Source organism: Lipotes vexillifer, unplaced genomic scaffold, assembly GCF_000442215.2.
Source record: "Lipotes vexillifer unplaced genomic scaffold, Lipotes_vexillifer_v1.1 scaffold182, whole genome shotgun sequence".
Classification (NCBI taxonomy): domain Eukaryota; kingdom Metazoa; phylum Chordata; class Mammalia; order Artiodactyla; family Lipotidae; genus Lipotes; species Lipotes vexillifer.
The window spans coordinates 5,991,336-6,013,245 of NW_006798798.1; the positions used below are offsets into that span (position 1 = coordinate 5,991,336).

General features: G+C 56.3%; 2 protein-coding genes across 3 annotated transcripts; both read left to right on the top strand.

The window, feature by feature from the left end:
* The first annotated feature begins 69 nt into the window (after nucleotides 1-69).
* KIRREL2 (kirre like nephrin family adhesion molecule 2) lies at nucleotides 70-8,554 on the top strand. The gene is made up of 16 exons (XM_007471098.1): nucleotides 70-203; nucleotides 1,152-1,204; nucleotides 1,424-1,573; nucleotides 2,186-2,335; nucleotides 2,497-2,657; nucleotides 3,035-3,185; nucleotides 3,459-3,564; nucleotides 3,681-3,829; nucleotides 4,158-4,285; nucleotides 4,377-4,509; nucleotides 4,808-4,908; nucleotides 5,071-5,290; nucleotides 5,754-5,856; nucleotides 6,167-6,275; nucleotides 6,625-6,690; nucleotides 8,219-8,554. The coding sequence occupies exons 1-16, from the start codon at nucleotides 70-72 to the stop codon at nucleotides 8,552-8,554; spliced, it is 2,250 nt and encodes a 749-aa protein (XP_007471160.1).
* Nucleotides 8,555-10,544: 1,990 nt separating this feature from the next.
* On the top strand, nucleotides 10,545-19,427 carry APLP1 (amyloid beta precursor like protein 1). 2 transcript variants are annotated; one of them, XM_007471012.1, is made up of 17 exons: nucleotides 10,545-10,673; nucleotides 11,579-11,722; nucleotides 12,550-12,682; nucleotides 12,890-13,002; nucleotides 13,233-13,366; nucleotides 13,477-13,661; nucleotides 14,099-14,229; nucleotides 14,605-14,679; nucleotides 15,562-15,720; nucleotides 15,799-15,927; nucleotides 16,835-16,934; nucleotides 17,985-18,092; nucleotides 18,346-18,372; nucleotides 18,563-18,633; nucleotides 18,875-18,937; nucleotides 19,069-19,212; nucleotides 19,329-19,427. In XM_007471012.1, exons 1-17 carry the CDS (start codon nucleotides 10,545-10,547, stop codon nucleotides 19,425-19,427), a joined length of 1,944 nt encoding a protein of 647 aa, XP_007471074.1. The 2 variants fall into 2 exon arrangements, with proteins under 2 accessions (XP_007471074.1, XP_007471075.1); XM_007471013.1 differs by having other exon boundaries at nucleotides 18,349-18,372.
* The last annotated feature ends 2,483 nt before the right edge of the window (nucleotides 19,428-21,910 follow it).

Sequence of the window (21,910 nt, forward strand, 5' to 3'; positions counted from 1 at the left end):
ATTTAGGGACACAAGAATCTGAGCTCAGGAACAAAGGAGTGTGGAGCCCCAGTCTCTACAGGCTCGAGAATGTCAGACCCAGGGTCCCAGGGTCCCAGGCCCCCAGTCCCCGCTCTGTCGGCTCAGGGTCCCTCCCACCTGCCCGGCCAGCTGCGCAGCGCACCGCGGGCCGGCAGCGTGGGAACGCCCCAGCTGGGCGGCATGTAGCCGTCAGGACAAGCTGCGTGGTTCCCAGCCTCCCCGCCTGACTCAGCCCGGACACCGCCGCCTCCCAGCCGTCGCCCGGCAACCACGGCCGAGTGGGGCGAGGGGGTGGTCCCGGACCACAAGGTCCTGGGAGAGGAGGGGCTGGGGGCCTGGATTCCTGGATCTTAGGACGTGCTATGGTTTGCAGCGGTAGCAAGGCAGGCAGAGGGATATTCTGAGAAGGGGTTTTGAGATGGGGAGAGCTGAACCCCCCTTCTCGGGGGGTCCCAGCTGCCCCCCAGGCAAACACGGTGCCCTCTTCCTGACCCACCAGGCCCAGAGGAGCCCCGGGCCCCGCTTCTCCGGGGCGCGGAAACTGGCGAGTCCCCAGGGGTTCCCATTTATAGCTCCGTTTCCACTCAGCGCGGTCCCTCCAGGACCCGGGCTGAGCAAGTTTCTTCCACTCCCTCCCCTCCCTCCTCCTCACCCCCAGCCATCCCCCAACCCCGGCAGGGTGCAGGTGTCCAACCCAGCCGGTACCCCCTCCTTCAACCCAGGTGTTCCAGCTCTCAGACTGAAAGGACGCAGGGGTGTCCTCCCGCTGGGGGTACCCGGCCCTGCGTGCCCCCATTCGTCCGCGTCTGGGCCGCGGGAGTTTCTCAGCGGGAAGAGGGCGGGTCTCCCAGAAGGCGGGCCGGGGAGGGGCGAGGGGGATCAGGCCCTCCAGGGTCTCTCCGAGACCGAGCGCGCGGAACTGGCCTGAGTTTCAGAGCCGCGGAGCCTGCGGCGGAGCAGGCTAGGAGAACTCTGGGCCAGAGACAGGGGGTGCTTCTAGCCTGGAGCGAAGAGTTGGGAGCGAAGGGGACTCCAGGCTAGAGTGGTGGGAGGTGAGCTGCCGAGGAAGGAGCTGGCAGGGAAGCCAGTGCAACAGCAAGTTTGCTGGATCTTGGGGGACACACACTCAGGATGCTGGTCCCCGCACTCCTTGTCCTCCTCTTCTGCCTCAGAGGGCGTGCAGGTACCGCGAGGGGCAGGGGCAGATAAATACAAGAGAGGGTTGTTTGCCAGTTGTCGTAAGTGCAGCTGAGGGTTCAGACTCCTAGATCTGAGGGAGAACTCTGGGACCCTGGGCTTCTGGATCTGAGGGCAGAGGGGATTGGGGACTGAACTCCCTCCTGAGTGAGGGAACTCTTGAATGCGCTAAGCTCTGCTCTGCTCCTCCGCTCCATTCTCCTAGGCCTGTCACCCCACTTCCTGCAACAGCCAGAAGACCTGGTGGTACTGCTGGGGGACGAGGCCCGTCTGCCCTGTGCCCTGGGCGCATACTGGGGGCTGGTTCAGTGGACTAAGGATGGGCTGGCTCTAGGGGGCGAAAGAGACCTGCCAGGTGAGGCTGTTCTATCTATTCAGGGAGGGGCTGACTCCAGGGTGAGGGTGCTGGGCTTGGGCTGTAACTGAAGTTTCTGTTTTGACGTTTTCAAGTTTGGGAAATGAATGGGCTCAAGGAAACATTTGCGAGTTCAGAATTTTCAGCTTCTTCTTTGGAGGTGACCCATAGGGTTTGGGAATTTTGATTTTGATTGTAAAATATTGCATAAGTGCAGAAAGGCTCATAAAGCATAAATGGAAGATTTGCCAAACAATTCTAAAATAGCCATGTAACGACTACCCAGGTCCTTTGCCAGCTCCCCAGAAGCCCTCCTTATTCCCTTCCCCTGTCATAGCCCACTCCCTCCTCACCCAGGAGGTAGTATCTAATCTGACTTTTATGGCAATTGTTTTCTTGCTTTTTTTTTTTTTTTTCCTGAATTTGTCACACACACACACACCCCACCGCACCCCCGCAAGTTTGCAGCGACTCTGGATTGGGAGAGGATTAGTGTCTCTCTGGCCCTGCACCCACTTTTGGTAGTGTCTTTCTGGTGTGGGATGTCTGGGGATGGAGGCCTGGGGCCAAGAACTCAGAACCATGGTGTGACTGCCTTTTCCCTGACTCCAGGGTGGTCCCGGTACTGGATATCAGGGAATGCAGCCAGTGGCCAGCACGACCTCCACATTAGACCCGTAGAGATAGAGGATCAAGCATCCTACGAATGTCAAGCTACACAAGCAGGCCTCCGCTCTCGACGAGCCCAACTGCATGTGCTGGGTGAGGACCCAGGCCACTTGTCCCTGGGGAGCCCAGGGGGACCACCAGTGCTAGCTGGGAATATGAGAGTCCGGGGAGAACGGAGGAGTGGTCGGTCAGAGCTGGGAAGATCAGGGTCTCTGGGCCCAGGATCCAGCTCTGACCCCAGATCCACCCTACAGTGCCTCCGGAACCCCCCCAGGTGCTGGGTGGCCCCTCTGTGTCTCTGGTCGCTGGGGTTCCTGCGAATGTGACCTGTCGGAGCCGTGGGGATGCCCACCCCACCCCTGAGCTGCTGTGGTTCCGAGATGGGGTCCGGCTAGGTGGGGCCACCTTCCGCCAGGTCAGGTCCAAGTCTCTGTGCCAGCCCTTGCTCATTCAGGGAAATTTGGGGGTCCACTCAGACCACAGGCTCATCCAGAGGAGGCATGGGAGGGCAGGGATTCAAGGATTGGGATCCTTGGTACATACTTAAGTATAAGGGCTCTAGAGCTAGGCTACCTAGGTTCAAATCCTGGCTCAGCCACTCGTTAGTCGATCTTAACCTCTCCGTCCCTCAGTTTACTTATCTGTACAATGGAGTTAATAGTAGTATGCACCTCTAGGATAGTTGTGAGGATTAAATAAAGTAATATTTATAAATGCCTAGAAGAGCGCCTGACATAAAGTAAGTACTACCTAAGGGCAGATGAAATCATCATTATTATTCATAACCTACAGACCCTGTTGAAGGAAGGAACCACTGGGTCAGTGGAGAGCATCTTATCATTGACCCCTTCCAGCCACGATGATGGAGCCATCTTGGTTTGCCGGGCTCAGAGTCAGGCCCTGCCTGCGGGGAAGGACACAGCTATCACACTGAGCCTGCAGTGTGAGTGCAGTTGGACACTGTGGGCCTTGAGCCTGAGGTCCTTGGGGAAAGAGGGAGCTGGGACCTGGACTTCAGGGTATGAGAAAGGAGAGGGCTGTGGACCTCGGGTCCCTGGGGGAATTGGGTACTGGAAGCCTAGACTCCTAGCTGAAAGGGAAGAGGGGACTGGGGACTCAGACTCCTGGGGGGAGGACCTGAGAATTGGACCACTAGGTCATCAATGGAGGTGTTGCATGTCCTTGCCCACCACTGACCATTGACTCACCTCTACAGACCCCCCAGTGGTGACTCTGTCTGCAGAACCACAGACAGTGCAGGAGGGAGAGAAGGTCACTTTCCTATGCCAGGCCACAGCCCAGCCTCCTGTCACTGGCTATAGGTGAGGACACAGATCATTTCTCCCCAGCCAGGAGAACAGGCTTGGGGAGGGCTGGGGCTAGGACGTGAGTAGGTGTGCTTAGGGATCAAGGACAACACAGCCCACCACCTTCGCAGGTGGGCAAAGGGGGGCTCCCCTGTGCTTGGGGCCCGCGGGCCAATGTTGGAGATAGTGGCGGACGCTTCATTCCTGACTGCGCCGGTGTCCTGCGAGGTCAGCAACGCAGTGGGTAGCGCCAACCGCAGCACAGCGCTGGATGTGCGATGTGAGCAGAGGCGGGGCCGTGGGTGTGGCCAAAGTGGGGTGAGAGAAATGGGACTGGGGCTACGGCGAGGCGCGGCTCTGACGGACGGCGGGAGGTGGTGGGGCCGAAGTAGGATTTAGGCGGGATTTGGCTGTGCTGGATCAGTACCAAAGTGGAGTAGGGGCGGGGCGCGAGCGGGGCCGGGGCTTGTGAGCCGGACGTACGAGCTGAGTTGTGAACTGGGGGCTTAAACCCAATGGCCCTTGGGAGTGTCGTTTCTGAGTGGCTAATCCCAAGTCAGAAGTTGCATCCCTCCCTGGTCATGTGACCCCTCCTCTGTCTCCTCCAGTCGGGCCGATTCTGCAGGCAAAGCCGAAACCCTTATCCGTGGACGTAGGGGAAGACGCCTCCTTCAGCTGTGTCTGGCGCGGGAATCCGCTTCCACGGGTAACCTGGACCCGCCGCGGGGACGCGCAGGTGAGGCCAGACCTGGGGCTTGTGGCCATGGCTAGCAGTAGATGGTGCTTTCTCCCATGGTCGTGTCCCTGACACCCCTTCCCTATCCCAGGTGCTGGCCTCCGGGCCCACGCTGCGTCTTCTCGCGGTGGGGCCGAAGGATGCAGGCGACTACGTGTGCAGAGCTGGGCCGGGGCTCTCGGGCCTGCGGGGCGGCGCTGCGGAAGCTAGGTTGACTGTGAACGGTGAGAAAGCGGTGCTTCCTAGTGGACCTGGCATGTCCTGGGATAAGTGGGCAGAGGGGGCGAGGGCTAATGGGAGTGGGCGTGGCCTTGGGAAGGGGAGCTTAACTGACGGCTGGGGCCCTTGGATTGAAGCGGGACCTAGGGAAGGCAAGCCTCAGAGGGGTTCGAAGTTTGTTGAGAGGCACGGCCTAGTTGGTTGGGGTTAGTGGGGAGTGCCCAAGCCTGGCCTCGCCTGCTTGAGAACGGGCCTTGGGGGGGCGGGGCCTCTCCTCTGATTGGTCCACAATCTCCAAACCAGCTCCCCCAGTGGTGACCGCCCTGCACTCTGCGCCCGCCTTCCTGAGGGGCCCCGCCCGCCTCCAGTGTCTAGTCTTCGCCTCTCCCGCCCCAGAAGCCGTGGTAAGGAAAGTTTCCACTCTCATGACCCTTCCAGCGGTGATCCCAGACCTCCTAGCCGGACTCCCAAAACTGCTGTGATTATCTGTGACTTTCCCTACACCTTGACCTCCTCCTCCCGCCCTCCTTCGTCTCCTCAGTGACCCTCCTCTTCTGTGCCCCCAGGTCTGGTCTTGGGATGAGGGCTTCCTGACGGCGGGGTCGAGGGGTCGGTTCCTGGTGGAGACATTCCCAGCCCCAGAGGGCCGCGGGGGACAGGGTCCAGGCCTGATCTCTGTGCTGCACATTTCGGGGACCCAGGAGTCCGACTTTAGCCGGGGCTTCAACTGCACTGCCCGGAACCGGTTGGGCGAAGGAGGCACCCAGGTCAGCCTGGGACGTAGAGGTGAGACCCTGGGCCCGAAGACCCCAAATCTGATTATTTCAAGCCCCCAAAATGCCACAGCCCCCAAACAGAGGACCCTCAAGTGCAGAGACCCCCAAACCTTGGGAGCCTCAAAACTATGAGTCTGTTGAATCCTGAGGTCCCCAAACAATAATTTCCCTCAAATACGGAATCCTAAACTAAGAGACCCCTCACACTTAGGGGCTCCAAAGAAGGCAATCTCCAAATATAGGCAGAGTAAAAATACCCTCAAAGTCTAAGACTCCCTAAAGCCAGGGAGTTTAACCTTGTGAAACCACAAGTTCATGAGTCCTTAAACCCAGGGACCCCAAGCTAGGGGACTGCAAAACTTGGAATCCCCAAACTTGGTGACCTTTGAACCCAGAGATTCCCTACAAAAGCCCCAAGCCCTGTTCCCCAGTTCTGGCTCAGCATCCTCAGGAACCCCCTCTTCTTCCCACAGACTTGCTGCCCGCTGTGCGGATCGTGGCTGGAGTGGCCGCTGTGGCCATGACTCTCCTTATGGCCGTCATTGGGGTGGCCCTCTGCTGCTGGCGCCACAGCAAGGGTCAGTACCTGAGCCCCACCGCAGGCCCATACACAGGCCCTGCCCACTGACTGGCCTGGCCTTGGGACCTGGTCCCAGTCCTGCCTCTCTAGACCCTCACTGGCCTTGGCTCACATTCAGGACCTGATTCCCTGCTCAAGCTCTAACTCCATCTCCTCAGGGTCACACACCCCTTACTCTCCTAGGCCAGGGTTCTGTCCCAGTCTCCCGACCTGATTTGCCCCAGTCCTCTCTCTTCCTGCTCACTGGTCTCCACAGACCGTGACCCAGCCCCATCATTTACCTCTGCCCCCACCCCCAATGTCCCTGGCCTCAGCCTCTTTCTCCAAGCAAAAGAATCTGGTGCGAATCCCAGGGAGCAGCAACGGCTCCAGTTCGAGGGGTTCCGAGGAGGAGACAGGCAGCAGCAAGGACCAGGTAGGATGCCAGGGTCCCCAGACCTGACGGTACCTCAAGACCCAAATAGTAACCCAGTCCCAGTTGTGATCCCAGTCGCAACTGGGCGCCCCAAACTCAAAAAGAGCCATAGTCCCAACCGTGATCCCCAGATCCAAATATCCCCCAAATCCAAATACACCCCTGACCCAATTATTCCCTAGACCCAATATGTCCCTAAGGCTCTTTGTTGTCCTGAGCCCAGACCCCAGCTCTCAGGTGCCCTTGGTCCCTCCTGCCTGGCCTCAGATGTTCAACTGAGGGTCTCTGGGGTCTGGCACTGGGGCCAGAGGATCCACTACACTCCCTTTCACTAAGCACCCTACCCCAGGGCCCCATCGTGCACACAGACCACAGTGACCTGGCTCTGGATGAGGAGGGAGCTCTGGAGACCAAGGTGAGCATTGGGAAAAGAGGGGCTCCCTTCACTGTATCTCCAACTCTCTCTCCACTTCTTTCTTTTTATTTTTTATTTTTTTATTTTTGGCTGCGTTGGGTCTTCGTTGTTGCGCGCGGGCTTCCTCTAGTTGTGGCGAGTAGGGGCTACTCTTCCTCGCGGCGCATGGGCTTCTCATCGCAGTGACTTCTCTTGTTGCAGAGCATGGGCTCTAGGTGCGCTGGCTTCAGTAGTTGTGGCATGCAGACTCAGTAGTTGTGGCTCTAGAGCACAGGCTCAGTAGTTGTGGCACACGGGCTTAGTTCCTCCGTGGTATGTGGGATCTTCCCAGAACAGGGCTCGAACCCGTGTCCGCTGCATTGGCAGGTGGATTCTTAACCACTGCGCCACCAGAGAAGTCCCTCTCTCCACTTCTGTTCCCTCCTTTTTCATTCTGTTGCCCCCAGAGCTGGCACCTAACCCCCTCCACCCACTTCTTGCTGCCTCCTGGGCTGTCTCACCCACCTCCAGTCTCAGTTTGTTTATCTGCTGACTATGCCCACATATCTGCCCCAGCCTTGGCCTCCATCTTGAGCCCCAGTTCAAGGTTCAGTCTGCTTGTGCTTTCCCCAACACAGTCATGTTTCAGGCCTCCTAGATGCCTCTCCCTGGTTGCTTCACCCAGGCCCCTTCTACCTACCAGGTTCCACACTGGCCTCACATTTCCCCAAACTTGTACATCCTTTAGGGTCCCATCTCTTTTAGTCCCCACTGACCCCAGTCCCCAATCCAGAGCCCTTCTCTCTCTTCTCTGTACCTAGTACATGCTATTCTCTTGGCCCGAAACTCTCCTACCTTTCTTCACATACCTACCCAATTCTCTCCATCATTCCTCTGGTCTCAACTCAAACATTTCTGGTTCCAGAAAGCTCATGCTTCCCTCCTCGTAGCCCTGATCATTCTGTCTGTGTTTCACCTGTCATAGCCATGACCACTGTGAGCTAGGCTTCCCCATCACAGTCTGAAGATTCCCCCATAGCTGTCCCAGTCACTCCCTGAACTTCCTCCATCACAACCCTGACCTTCCTGGCTCTATCTAGTGATTCCTCATTTCTCCTTTGGCCTGGATCTCCATGAGGACAGGGCTAGGTCTATCCTAGTGAGAGATGTCTAGGCATGCAGCACAGGGCATGACTCAGAATCAAAGCCTCAAGGCTGTTGGGCAAATGAATGAATTAATGTCTTGATCTCCGTTTCTCTCTCTTGTTCCCTCTGCATCTCCTTCCACACCGCCACCCCTCAGCAGGCCTATATCCTTCGGTCTCTGTCTTTCTCTGCCTATCTCCTTCTGTCCCTTCATCTCTTGTCACTGTTTTTCTGTGTCACTTTGTTCTACCAGAGTCTATATGTCTCTGAGTCTCTGACTGCTCCTGTTTCTATCTTTTCGTCTCCCCCTAGGTCTGGCTGTATCTCAGTGTGTCTCTCCATCAGTGACCCTCACCCCGCTGTACCCTTACATACCTTACCAAGTCCCATTTTGTCCCCTCAGGACCCAACCAATGGTTACTACAAGGTCCGAGGAGTCAGTGTGAGCCTGAGCCTTGGAGAAGCCCCTGGAGGAGGTCTCTTCCTACCACCCTTCTCCCCTCTTGGACCTCCAGGGACCCCTACCTTCTATGATTTCAAAACACATGTGGGCATTGTCCCCCCCTGCAGGTTATATAGAGCCAAGGCAGGTTATCTCACCACACCCCATCCTCGAGCTTTTACCAGCTACATCAAACGCACATCCTTTGGACCCCCAGATCTGGCCCCCAGGACTCCCCACTTCCCATATGCTGCCTTCCCCACCCCCAGCCACCCGCGTCTCCAGACTCATGTGTGACATCTCTCCAGCTGAAGAGTCCTGAGACCTTCAACTTACCATAATGGATTGTCCTGATTTCTGAGGAACCAGAACGAGTTGGTGACCTTACTCTTCCAAAATTGAACATTGAGGGGAGGGAAATGTCATTACAATTGTCGGGGTCATTGATACACAGTCAACTCAGCCAAAGGGGATGCCCCAAGTGGGAGCAAGAAGGCCACTGTGCCTACCTCTTCCCCTGTGTAAAAGAGATTCAAGATGGCACATGGACCCTTTGCAGAGGGATGGGGGGACAGGGGGTGATGGGAGTTAGGGGCAGAGAAGGAAGTTGTTTCCCAACACTGAAAGAAGATATTTCAAGATGACCACCTGCATTGAGAAGAAAGGCAACATAAGGCAGATTAAGATGGAGGACCTGTCCTGGCTCTCCCCAAGGGGCACTTTGCTTCACCCATGGAATTGCAGCCAAAATGGCCATTCACTCCCTGGGAATCCAAGATGGTCACTATCTTGATTTTTTTCTACCTTCCTTAAAGGCCCTGGAAGAACTGGACCCAAGGAGTAAGGATAGGGTGAGAGCTGTTGTGGGGTTGAGGGGGGTGAGGGGGTGGTGTTGGACTCTGAGAATGAGAATATTTATGTTTAATTTAAAAGGTTGCGAAGTGAATGTCTTAGAGATTCTCCTGGCATTATTACTGTCTATCAAAGAAGGGGTCCATCGAAGCTGCCCCAAGGCCCTTCTTCTTACCCTAGACTATGAAGTGGCTGTAGAAAAAACCGTGAGCCACCCCCCCAGCCCTTTGCTACCCATTGAGCACTCTAGGCTCTTTTAAGATACATCTATACAAACATACATGCACAGATGCACACACATGGCAGGACTGCCCCAGTCAGCTTGGGGAAGACAATTCTACATTGCATTTTGAGGAGACAAAGAAGTGAGCCCTGAAGGGGAGGGGGCGAAGGACAGGCTAGGGGTGGGAAAATAGAAATGCCCTGATCCTTACAGCAAGGATGGGGGTCAACTCTTATCTTGAGGTGCTGGCTACCTGACTCAGCTCATCCTTAAAGAAAGGGTCTGGGGGCTTTTGTTCATGAATCCTTGATCTAGGAGTTAAAGGTCTAGACGACTGGGGTTCCTGGGAAGCAGAGCAGAAGGCCTGGACTCGTGGGTCTTAGGGAGAAAGGGCTGAGGGCTTGGTCTCTGGTCCTGAGAGAGAAGGTACCTGGGACCCAGACTCCTGGATCTGAGGGAGAAGGGGACTGGGTCTCAAGTGCTATGTTGTTTTTTTTGTGTTTTTTTTTTTTTTGCGGTATGCGGGCCTCTCACTGTTGTGGCCTCTCCCATTGCGGAGCACAGTCTCCGGACACGCAGGCTCAGCGGCCACGGCTCACGGGCCCAGCCGCTCCGCAGCATGTGGGATCTTCCCGGACCAGGGCACGAACCCGTGTCCCCTGCATCGGCAGGCGGACTCTCAACCACTGCGCCACCAGGGAAGCCCAAGTGCTATGTTCTTGATTGGGGAAACTGGAGGCCTGTATTCCTGGGACCTCAAGAGACGATTTGGGGGTGGGGGCCGCTCTCCAATGCTTGCATTCCTAGAGGAGAAGGGAGATGATTTGTGACTATCTGGATCCGAGGGAGGGGAACACTGGTGGTGAGAGTCTTGAGGGAGAACTCAGAATCCCCAACCAGGAAGCCCGTGACCCAGACTCCTGGCTAGGCGCTTGCATGGGGTGGGACGCCTAGAATCTCAAGGCGGCGGGGGCCTGGCGCAGGTTCCCACCCGGGGTTTCCAAGCTTCTCCGCTGTGCCCAGAGCTGCCACGCTATTGTCCTGGCCAGGAAGGCGGGGCCAGCGCGGGGCGGGGCTGGCGGCGCCGGCGCAGCCCGGGGGCGGCGGGAGGAGGAGGTGGCGGCGGCCGTGGCGCTGGGAGCTCCTGTCACCGCTGGGGCCGGGCCGGGCTGGGCGGAAGTGCTGGGGACGTGAGGGCGCGAGGGCCGGGACATGGGACCCGCCATCCCCGCCGCTCGCGGTCTGGGCCCGCTGCCGCTGTTGCTGCCACTATTGCTGCTGCTTCTGCGCGCGCAGCTCGCCGTCGGGAGCCTGGCCGGTGGGAGTCCCAGCGCTGCCGAGGTGAGGCCCGGCCGGGTCCAAGGGGATGGGGGAAGGGGCGGGACCGGGCCTCTGGACCCCGATGCGGACAGGTCCAGAGCAGAAAGCGCAGTCTTTCCAGCTAGGTGGCCGGGCCCGCCGGCGCCGCTAACTGCGCTAGGCATTCAGAAAACCGTAAGTCCAGGCCCCATCTCCTTTATCATCTGTCGTCCCAGTCCCCTCCAGCCCCCAGCGTAGGAACTGGCTTTTCCAGGGCCCGTGGTCCCAGAAGTCCAGCCCCCTCAGACCCTCTCGACCTAGGTGACTCAGCCCTAGACCCTTCCCACCTGAACAGGACCCACCAGGCAGCAAGGCACCTACAGCCAAGAATCTGGGCCCCCTGCATCCTCTGGACCCAGATGAGGTCTCCCGCAAGGCTCCTAGGACCCAGAAGTCTAGGCCTCCAGCCACCGCCCCCCAAGCCAGGATGTAGCTCTCCATCCCTCAAGGACTTGGTGTCCAGGCCTGCAGGGCCCTGAAGCCAGGCCTTGTGGCCTTTGCACCCGAGAATGCGAGCATGAGCTAAGGATGGAGGGAGGAGGGGCCCGAACGCCTGGGTTCTGACCTCCTCCCCCTCCATTCACGTTTAACCCTTTCAGCTCTAGTGCGGCTGAGCTGGGGTGAGGGCGGAGCCTGTCTCCGCGGCAACAAGGCCGCGAGAATCCCGGGGGACCCGGGTCGCCATAGCAACGGCAGAGCTGGGGCGCCCCCGCCCTGTGGGAGCTGTTTCCCGGGGAACCGAACGTCTATGGAGGCGGTGCGCTGTGCTTGGTGGAGGGGGCTGGTGCTGGGGCTGTGAATATCTGGGTCCTAGGGAGCAAAGGACCACGGGACTCACATGCCCGCGTCCCCCGTGCCCTCGCTGACCCCTCCGTCCCCACCCCCAGGTCCCAGGGTCTGCGCAGGTGGCTGGACTATGCGGGCGCCCAACCCTTCACCGGGACCTGCGTACCGGCCGCTGGGAACCAGACCCACAGCTCTCACGACGCTGTCTCCGGGACCCGCAACGCGTGCTGGAGTACTGCAGACAGGTAGGCGGGACCTACTGGGAGGGGCGTGGCCAGCAAGAAAGGGGATCCAACTTGGGGCCGGGTCGCGCGTAAGAAGGTAGTCGTGCAAAGGCAAGGTCCAGGGACATGAGGGATCCAAGAAGGCATGGGAGACTAGGGGACGTGGCCAACAAAGAGGCGAAGTTAGGATAGGACAGGACCTGTTTCTGAGAAACTAGGTCAGGAAAGGGGAAGAACCGTGCACAGACGGCCCACTGAGCAAAGTGTCCAGTGAAGAGACAGAGTTTAGCAATAATGTAGTGGACTCCTTAAAGAGCAGGTGTAGGTGGACGTGACCAAGGGAGACGCGGGGCTAAGACAAAAAGACCTTTGGACCGGCGTGACTGGGAACGGGGTAGAACCCAGTGGGAGAGTGGAAAGCTAGGAGGCGTGACTATGAAAGCAGGTCTAACACAAAGAGAAAGGATACTTACTGAGAGGCCAGAGAGAGCCGAGGCTCAACGAAGGGAGGAATCTATGGGGAGATAAACCTGATAGGGGGAAGGGGCAGAGGCGAGTACAAGAGAGGTGGGCTTAGAGGGATTGAGTTTTTGGGCAATGGAGGGACCTTCGTAAAGAAACCGGACAGGCAAAGGGGCGGGGCCTAAGGATGGCGTGGCTTAAGGGAGAGGTACTAGGGGGCGTGGCCAACGGGCTTGAGGGGCTTAGATATCTAAGACCTGTTCTACAGAGAAGCGGGGCCTAGGGAGGAGAGGTCCTTATGAATACTAGAGACTTGAAAAGGGAAATGGCCAGTGCAGAAGCGCAGGCGGGGCCGTGGGTTGATCGCCCCCACCCGGTGCCCCCAGATGTACCCGGAGCTGCAGATTGCACGTGTGGAACAGGCGACACAGGCCATCCCCATGGAGCAATGGTGCGGGGATGCCCGAGGTGGCCGCTGTGCCCACCCCCACCACCAGGTTGTGCCTTTCCGCTGCCTCGGTGAGTCACAGGCTGGGGGAGGGGAACGGAGGTGGGGGGTCTCCGAGGGGTGAGATTCTGGCCCTGGTTTCAGGCTCACATTAGGGAGATGGATGCCTGGGTCCAGAGTGGGACAGAAAAGCCTATGAGGATAAGAGATCTGGATTCTGAGGAGGGTAGGGCTAGTGGCTGCGGCAGTGTCTCACATCGATGACCCCCCTTTGCCAGAGGGTGAATTTGTGAGCGAGGCCCTGCTGGTGCCTGAAGGCTGCCGGTTCCTGCACCAGGAGCGCATGGACCAGTGCGAGAGTTCCACCCAGAGGCGTCAGGAGGCACAGGAGGTCAGGACCCAGCCCACTCATCCTCACCCCCCCAGAACCCAGGGATCCAGTCCTCTAACACCCTCCTCCTCCAGAACCCAAGAGTCTGGGCCTCAGCCCTCTCTTCCCAATGGGACAGAACCAGGAATCCAGGCTCCCAGCCTCATCAGCCCCCAAGACCCAGGCATCCAGGCTCCCCCCTACCTTCTGTTACCCCACAGTCCTGGCATCTGGGCCCACTCTTCCCGCAGGCCTGCAGCTCCCAGGGCTTCATCCTGCATGGCTCGGGCATGCTTTTGCCCTGTGGCGCGGATCGGTTCCGAGGTGTGGAGTATGTGTGCTGCCCCCCTCCAGTGACCCCCAACCCGTCTGGGACAGCAGTTGGGTGAGTGGGAGGGAAGCCTCCATGCCCAACCCAAGGCTCCTGAGGCAGGAGATGGAAGCCTGTGGGCCTGGGCCCAGGTTCTCATTGCCTTGGGTCTTCTGCTCCCTCAGGGATCCTTCCACTCGGTCGTGGCCCCCCGGGGGCAGAGTTGAGGGGGGTGAGGATGAGGAAGAGGAGGAATCCTTCCTACAGCCAGTAGATGATTACTTTGTGGAGCCCCCACGGGCTGGGGAGGAGGAAGAGGAGGAAAGAGTCCCACCCTCAAGCTCCCATCCCCCTGCAGGGGTCAGCAAAGGTGAGGCAGGCTCTGAACCCCCAGTCCCCTCCACCCTGGGGGGAGGATGATTCAAGGGAGACTTGGTATAGGGGCCTCTTTGAGAGGGACCTGTGGGGGAGAAGCCCTGTTGGGGGAAATGGGAGGGATGGGAATGGCTTTGAATAAAGTAGAGGTGGGAGGGGCAGCCTGTGAGGAGTGCAAAGGGGGAGGGTGGTTTGGGGGTACCCGGAAGTGGAGGAGTCATTTGGCAGGTCTGAAGGATTATTGGGGGGAAAGCTTAGAGGATAGTGTAATGGCCCAGTTCAGAACCACATTTCGCATGATGCCAGGCAGCAGCTATGGCTGAAGTGAATACATGAGGGTCTCCAGTGCGCTCTAGGCAATGCAGTTCTCTGGGAAGGGAAGGAGACCTGGAGCTGGGCTTCTGGCTGACTCCCTGGTTCCTGGCCTTGCAGTGACCCCCACCCCGAGGCCCACGGATGGTGTGGACGTGTACTTTGGCATGCCTGGAGAAATCAGCGAGCATGAGGGGTTCCTGCGGGCCAAGATGGATCTGGAGGAGCGCAGGATGCGTCAGATTAACGAGGTGATGGTGCTGGGGGCCCCAGGACCCCCCATAACACAGAGCTCCCTAAATACCAGGAAATTCCTCAGGGACACATTGAGACTACCTCTAAAGAGTCCCCAAGTCCCCATTAACCTCCAGTCCTCAACACCACCCCTAAGATGACCAGGGGTCTCTGACCCACCTAGAATCCCACTGAGATGCCACCAGATTCCATGGAAACTCTGAGGCATGGTATTCTTCCACCTTAAATTCTTTCTGAATCCTCTCTCTTGGGAATCCAAGAGGCAGGGGGACTTAAGGGATCTGGAGACTCTGAAGAACGATGGGGGCAGGGGAGATTCAGTGGGTAGAGCAGGGTGGATTCTAGGATCCTGAAGCTCCCCTTGTCCCCAGGTGATGCGTGAATGGGCCATGGCGGACAACCAGTCCAAGAACCTGCCTAAAGCCGACAGACAGGCCCTGAATGAGGTAGGACAACCTCCAGGGTGTCCTACTCAGGCCTGTCCACTACCTGGGGCACACTGGATCTCAGCCTGGCTAAGGCTTTGTCTGGCCTCATCCAGTTTCACCCCTTCCTATTTGTGTGGACCTCTCCGGGCCCCACCCTTACACTCGGCTCGGCCCCTCTTGGCCTGCATCCAACCTGACTTTGCTTCCCTCCTCTTCCCACTGGCCATGTTTTGCCCTGTCTTAACATGATCCTAGCCTCTGAGGGCTGGCTCTGGAGGTCTCTCCCAAGCTGGGCCCCTGCAGACACAGCCCGGTCCTTCTCAGCCTCTCTGATGCTCAGCCCTGCTCCCTGACTCTGATCCTGCCCCTGTAATCTCCCTTTTACTCAATCCCTCCTCAGTAGTCCCAGCCTCATGACTCTCTGACCCACCTCTCTCAGCCTCACTTTAGTACAGCCCTACCCTGTGTAGACCCCACTCGGCTGAGCCCCATTACTTGACTCTTGCTCCTACCCAGCTCAGTCTTATTTAGTTACAGCCTGTCTCCCGTGGGTCCTGCCCAGGCCTGAGCCCTACCTTTCCTACAATACTTGGCTCCTTTCATCTCAACACAGGCCAGCTCTGTGCCTAGATTGTTCCCACCCATGTAGTGAACACCTTCAGCGGGGCTCCCAGCAGGCCTAGCCCTGCCCCCACTCTACCTGGCCCTGCAGCCCCAGCTCCACCAGTCAGTCTCCTGTCATCTAGTCCCACCCCAGGTTGACTCTGCCCAGGCCTGGATCCACTGCACGCCTCCCTCTCCCCCGCCACTTGACCCTATAGCCCTACCTTTCCAGACTGCCTTTGACCTGGGTTTCACCCCACTACGTCTCTCCTGGCCCTGTGCCCACCCCCTCGCCAGCACTTCCAGTCCATTCTGCAGACCCTGGAGGAGCAGGTGTCTGGTGAGCGACAGCGCCTGGTGGAGACCCATGCCACCCGAGTCACTGCCCTTATCAACGACCAGCGCCGGGCTGCCTTGGAAGGTTTCCTGGCGGCACTGCAGGGGGATCCGCCTCAGGTGCGGGAGCCGTGGGGTCAGAGGGCAGGGGGTGGAAAGGGCTGGGGCAGGCCTGGGCAGCCTTCATCGCTTCCACAGCCAGAGCGCGTCCTGCTGGCCCTGCGGCGCTACCTGCGAGCAGAACGGAAGGAGCAAAGGCACACGCTGAGGCACTACCAGCACGTGGCTGCCGTGGACCCCGAGAAGGCCCAGCAGACGCGCCTCCAGGTGCTCAGGTTCTTCCAGCTCCCAAATTCTCAGCTAGGCCTCAGACCCCGGCCTCTGGGACCCCATCCCTCAAACTCTTCTCTTGCCCCTCATACCCTCTTTCCATCCCTTGGACCTCCTTCCTATCCCTGGAACCTCCCCCTTCTGTGCTTGGGACCCATTCCAGTCCCTCAGATCCTTACTTCTTGACCCTGGAATGCTGCCTCCCCGACCCCTGTGCGTTTGACCCCTTTCTTGAATTCCCACTCTCTGTCCCTTGACCCCACTTCTTGTCCCTTGGATTCTTACTTCCTTTCCTAGAATCCCCCTCCTGTGCCTTGAACCCTGTTCCTGCCCCTCAACTCTCCTTTTCCCCTAACCCCACTTGTTCTCCCTGGAACCCTTGCTCTGTGCCCTCAGATCCTAATTCCTGTTTCTTGGATGTCCTCTTCCTGTCCAAGAATACTCCATTCTATGCTCTTGAACTCCAAGTCTTGCCCTTGAACCACGTCATTTCTATATGACCCTCCAGTTCCACTGCCTTCTTCAGAACCTCCTCAAGCCTCACTTCCTATTGCTCAGACCCTACTCTCTGCCCCTCCTACCCACTTACCATCTTCTATACCATATTCCTTGTACCCTATACTTAACTTGTCTCCTGTGCCCCACCTTTCCTAGCAACTACTCCTTTTCCTTTTTCCTTACTTTCTTTCCCGAGACTCTCACAGCCTGTCTTCTGTACATCTTTTCCTTTTCATTGTATTCCACTTCTCCTTCTCCAGTTTCCTTCCTCCCATGGCCAAGTTCCTGTCCATTGTAAGTGCTAATTTTGCTTGGACCCTCTTGACCTTCCTCCTTCACCCTGCCTCCGTTTCCCCATCTCTAGCCTGCACTGCTCAGTTCATCCCTCGTACTCACTCCCCCACAGGTGCAGACTCACCTTCAAGTAATCGAGGAAAGGATGAATCAGAGCCTGGGGCTGCTTGACCAGAACCCCCGCCTGGCTCAGGAGCTGCGGCCTCATATCCGTGAGTGCCCAATGCTGACCCCCAGCCTTTGACTCCCCTGCCATTTCAGCCATCTATTCCTGTGTGACAAACTCCAAAACTTAGTGGCTTAAATCAACCACTTTCTTTTCTTTTCTTTTCTTTCTTTCTTTCTTTCTTTTTTTTTTTTTTGAGTTTGGAAAACCAAGGTTTATTCCAGTCTTTCTTTAAAAATGGTCCACAGTCCTTCAAGGTCCTTCATTAGCATCACTCGAAAAGTTTGTTAAAAATGCAAGTTTAGGGACCTCACTCCACACCTATTGAATCAGAATCTTTTGAGACATGGATGGAAAATTTGCATTTAACAACTTCTTTGAGTAATTCAAATGCACACTGAGGATAGGAAATCTTCATCTTCTGGTCACAGGACAGCATGTACCAGGTATTATAGCTGTATTAAACCAACCATGTTCATTGCTCATGATTCTGCCGTCTGCTCCGGGTTCTGCTGGGTGTTTCTTCTGCCGGTCTTGTCAGTAGTCAAGCGTGTCACTACATTTGGCTATAGCAGATCAGCTGAGGGCTGGGACTCTGGCACAAATGAGCCTCTCTCCCTCTCTGTGTAGGCCCAGGGCCTCTCTTCTCCATGGAGCCCCTCCACGTGGTCTCTCCAACAGGGGAGCTGGACTTCCTACATGGTGGTTCAGGCTCCCCATACCGTGCAAGTGGAAACTGCCAGGTCTTCTTAAGACTTGGGCCCACCTTCTATAGGTTAAAGCAAGTCACAAACCCAGTCCAGACTCAAGCTGCAGGGCCTTCACGAGAGAATGAATACCAGAAAGTGTAACCCCCAGATCTACTGCGACTTGCTCCTGGATGTCCCATGCCAAACCCTAATTCTCCTGCTCTTTAAGGAGGCTGTTCTCTTGATCGTCAACCTCCATCCTCCAACACTCAGCTCCACTTCCCCAGGTCACACGTATGGCTCCCCCCACCGATCACTCTATTGTTAGGGTGCCATCCATTCACCCATTTTTGTTTTGTGGATCCCTATGCTCACAACCTCACCACCTTTCTGCATGTTCCCCTCAGAGGAACTCCTCCACTCTGAACACCTGGGCCCCAGTGAATTGGAAGTCCCTGCCCCGGGGGGCAGCAATGAGGACAAGGGTGGGCTGCAGCCCCTGGATTCCAAGGATGGTGAGTTAACCCAAATCTACATAATCCCAGACTTTGGGATACAGGTCCCCAACCTCAATTCTAATCCCCTAAAATCTGGGGGTGTCTTAGCCACCACAGTGAGTGGGAGAGGATGGGAAGGAATGTTGTAGAGGCCTCTGTAGGATCCTCGATCCTCCTTCCTTGGCCCCTGGGAGGGGGCTTCCCCACACTGTCTTTGGTGATGCTTTCCTCTCTTCACTGCTCCACCTGTCTTGCCTCCTCTGGCTGCCAGCAGACACCCCCATGGCCCTTCCAAAAGGTGAGTATCTCACAGAGTAGCCCCCAGCCACCAAATCCCTCTGAGTCCTTGAGCCCAGAATGGAAGAGGGCCCGTACACGGGGAACCCCAGGCCTCCTGGGGTGGAGTCTGGTGCCCCTTCTGACCCCCTCTTCAGGCGGGGGTAGCACCATTCTGGACTCTCAGGAATGAGATAGGATTTGGGGGGTAGGGTCCACAGAACAAGATGCTGCATCCTCTGAGAAGGAGAAGATGTCAGCCCTGGAGCAGTATGAACGAAAGGTAAGTTAGTCGGACCCGCGGGCACCGGAGGGAGGATGGGCCAGGGGGCCTGGACTCCTAGGTCTGAAGGAGGAGGGTGCTAGGGGTTTGGCTTCCTTGGCCTCAGAGGAAAGAAGGGACTGAGCACATGGACTTCAGGGTCCTAGGGAAGAAGAGGGCTGGGGGATGCCCTCTTGGGGCCCAGGGGAGGGGGAGGCAGGGGCCCGGACTTCTGGGTCTCTGACACCTCCTGCTCCCCCAGGTGAATGTGTCTGTTCCAAGGGGTTTTCCTTTCCACTCATCGGAGATTCAGAGAGATGAGCTGGTAAGAGGAGGAATATTCTGGGTACTTAGGGGAAGAGGTCAGAGGTGAGTGGCTAGGCTGTGACTCCCAAAGCCACACAGGACCCTGGTGAGCCTCCAAGATGACCCCGGCCCCATCTCCTCTCCCTGCAGGCACCAGCTGGAACAGGCATGTCCCGAGAGGCTGTGTCTGGTCTGCTGATCATGGGAGCGGGTGGTGGCTCCCTGATCATCCTCTCCATGCTGCTCTTGCGCAGGAAGAAACCCTACGGGGCTATCAGCCATGGAGTGGTGGAGGTGAGAGGCAAAGAGACCTGGAATGGGGAGGACTTCCAGAGCCTGGGAGTAGAGTGGCTGTGAGGTCTGCGGTCAGGCCCTTGTGGCCCACTCTGCCTCCCCTGCCCCTATTGCAGGTGGACCCCATGCTGACCCTGGAGGAGCAGCAGCTGCGTGAACTGCAGCGTCACGGCTATGAGAACCCTACCTACCGCTTCCTGGAGGAACGACCCTGAACCAGCCCCCTTCACCCCTTTGGCTGAGCCCAGACCTTCCCTCTTCCTGGAGACCCAGAACCCCAACTCCCAGCCTGGGGGAGGGGTCTTGAAAAAGTTCATTTCACACCCTTTGTGAGGGGGCTGGAAATTCTTATTTCCCCTGTCCAATTCCAAATTTCATCCCTAAGAAATCCCCAGGTATTCCCAGCTGCCTCCCCGCTTAGGACCTCCTCACTTTAATTTATTTTGTACATTAATGTATTGTTCCTTAAGGTGACCACCAGTTGGTCCCACGGTCTGTTGTTCCCTGGAATTCACCCTCCCACGTGTCCCCCACTAATATCCCAATAAAGTCCTCTTCCCCACCGGGCCATCCTCCGTCTCTGTGGGGGAATCAGGGTGTAATCAGCTCTGGACATTGGTGTGCAAGCCCGCCCAGACCTCCTTCACCTCTTTAAACTGTTGGAGAGATCTTTAAATCTGGGCGGGGCCTTGGGAAGGGGTGGGGTCCAGAGATCTAGGCTAGGCTCCCACCCAGGAGCTTTCCGTGGTACTGAATGGGCAGCCACTTCTAAGCCTGTATCAGCTGGGTTCCAGGGTGGACTCCAAGGAGGCTGGGCTCTAGCAAGTTTCCCCTGCCTCCCACTCACCCTCATACACAATCACATACAACATCCACCCCCAACCTGTGAACTCGATGAGGGACAGGGAATCTTGAACTGCTCTTCCCATTCTTGAGTCTTAAGCCCTTCTGGGGGAGGTGATAAGAATCCCCTCGGAGTGTGGAAATCCAACCATGTGTCCCAGAGAGGGTTATGTGATGTCTGCAAGTGCATCACATTTTGTGACATGTCAGAGTTGTCCCTCTACATATACTGTTACCTGTCTCAAGAGGGTTGTTATGAGGATTAAAAGGAGTAATATTTGTTGGGACATTAGAATTGTGCCTGGCACTTCGCAAGTACTTGTTGAATAAATTCTAAAATGACATGGCAGCAAACATTCATATGGCACCCTGTGCCAGGAACTGCTCCAAGGGCTTTCAGGCACTGGCACACTTAATCATTATTTCTACCCCAGGAAGTAGGTACTATGACTATCCTCATTTATAGATTAGGAAATGGAGGCAAAGAGAAGTTATGTCACATTCCCAAGGTCACCAGGTAGGAAGGGATGAAGCTAGGAATCCAACCCAGGAAACCTGGCTCCAGTGCCCATACTCTAGGCCACTTTGCTAACCTCCTGCCTAATAATTCATGGCTGTCCCATACGGTGTTTGGGTAGCTCACTGCAAAATTTCAAGTGATACCATTCATCTCCTAGACATTGTAGACTTGCATTTTTACCACAACTTCCCAGCAGATAGCAGTAGTGTGCCATGTTCTAATATCAGGATAGCACAATTTTCTGACAGATGGCTAAGGGAGGGAGCACGTATTTTTAATTCTTCCAACGGACCGATGAGCTCACAGTGATGAGCTCTACATAATATATACATGAATTATAGGTCATGTATATTAAATATAGACGTGGTAGGTATTGGGAGGAAGATGCCTACATGATGCAAGTTGGATACAATGCCACAGCTTTATTAAGAACCCAGTTTGCAACATCATTCTGTTACTGGCTTTACCATCAGGTATACTCAGACCATTCTAGTAGAAATCTATAACTAGCACCACAAGCAGGGGAAAAACTGCCTTTGTATTTTCACAGCCAAGGGTGATTAACAGGCTAATAATAGGTAAGGAGCTCCAAGCAGGTGGGATAGGAAATGAAAGGCCATTTTGCTCAATACGCTCAGTGCATGATTCCCTAATAATATTTGCATTTTAATGGCAATACTTAGAGTAATTAGTTTAAAAACACTGTTTTTATTGAAATTCCAGCAGGAAAAATAACTTTACTATTGCTCATTTGACGCTCTTGTGCCTCTAAACCACTCTTCTTTTCCCATTGAATACGATTTGATTCTTCTTTTAGTAAAGCAAAGTTTCCTAGAGACGTGTTATCACGTCAGTGGGGTGTGTGTGTGTGTGTGTGTGTGTGCGTGTGCGCGCGCGCGCTGATACATGTTGGGAAACACATCTTATATGTCAACAGAATCTAAGATGCCATCAAAAATAAGAAATACCAGGCTTCCCTGGTGGCGCAGTGGTTGAGAGTCCGCCTGCCGATGCAGGAAAAACGGGTTCGTGCCCCGGTCCAGGAAGATCCCACATGCCGCGGAGTGGCTGGGCCCGTGAGCCATGGCCGCTGAGCCTGCGCATCCGGAACCTGTGCTCTGCAACAGGAGAGGCCACAGCAGTGAGAGGCCCGCGTACCGCAAAAAAAAAAAAGAAGAAGAAGAAATACCATTATTTTATGTACCACAAAGGAAAAATACGCAGACATTAAACTATGCCACATAATTGTAAGATAAATTCCAATTAAGTTCTTCCTAGAATTAATGAAATACAACATACTATTAAGAATTTTTCACGGGTCAGCTGCTACTATGT

Coding starts and splice junctions, on each gene's coding strand:
- KIRREL2 (XM_007471098.1), top strand. CDS start 70: ATGTCAGACCCAGGGTCCCAGGGTCCCAGGCCCCCAGTCCCCGCTCTG. Junction 1,574..2,185: donor GGGCGAAAGAGACCTGCCAG/GTGAGGCTGTTC, acceptor CCCTGACTCCAG/GGTGGTCCCGGTACTGGATA. Junction 6,691..8,218: donor AGGGAGCTCTGGAGACCAAG/GTGAGCATTGGG, acceptor TTGTCCCCTCAG/GACCCAACCAATGGTTACTA.
- APLP1 (XM_007471012.1), top strand. CDS start 10,545: ATGGGACCCGCCATCCCCGCCGCTCGCGGTCTGGGCCCGCTGCCGCTG. Junction 13,367..13,476: donor CCGTCTGGGACAGCAGTTGG/GTGAGTGGGAGG, acceptor CTGCTCCCTCAG/GGATCCTTCCACTCGGTCGT. Junction 18,373..18,562: donor CCCCATGGCCCTTCCAAAAG/GTGAGTATCTCA, acceptor TTTGGGGGGTAG/GGTCCACAGAACAAGATGCT.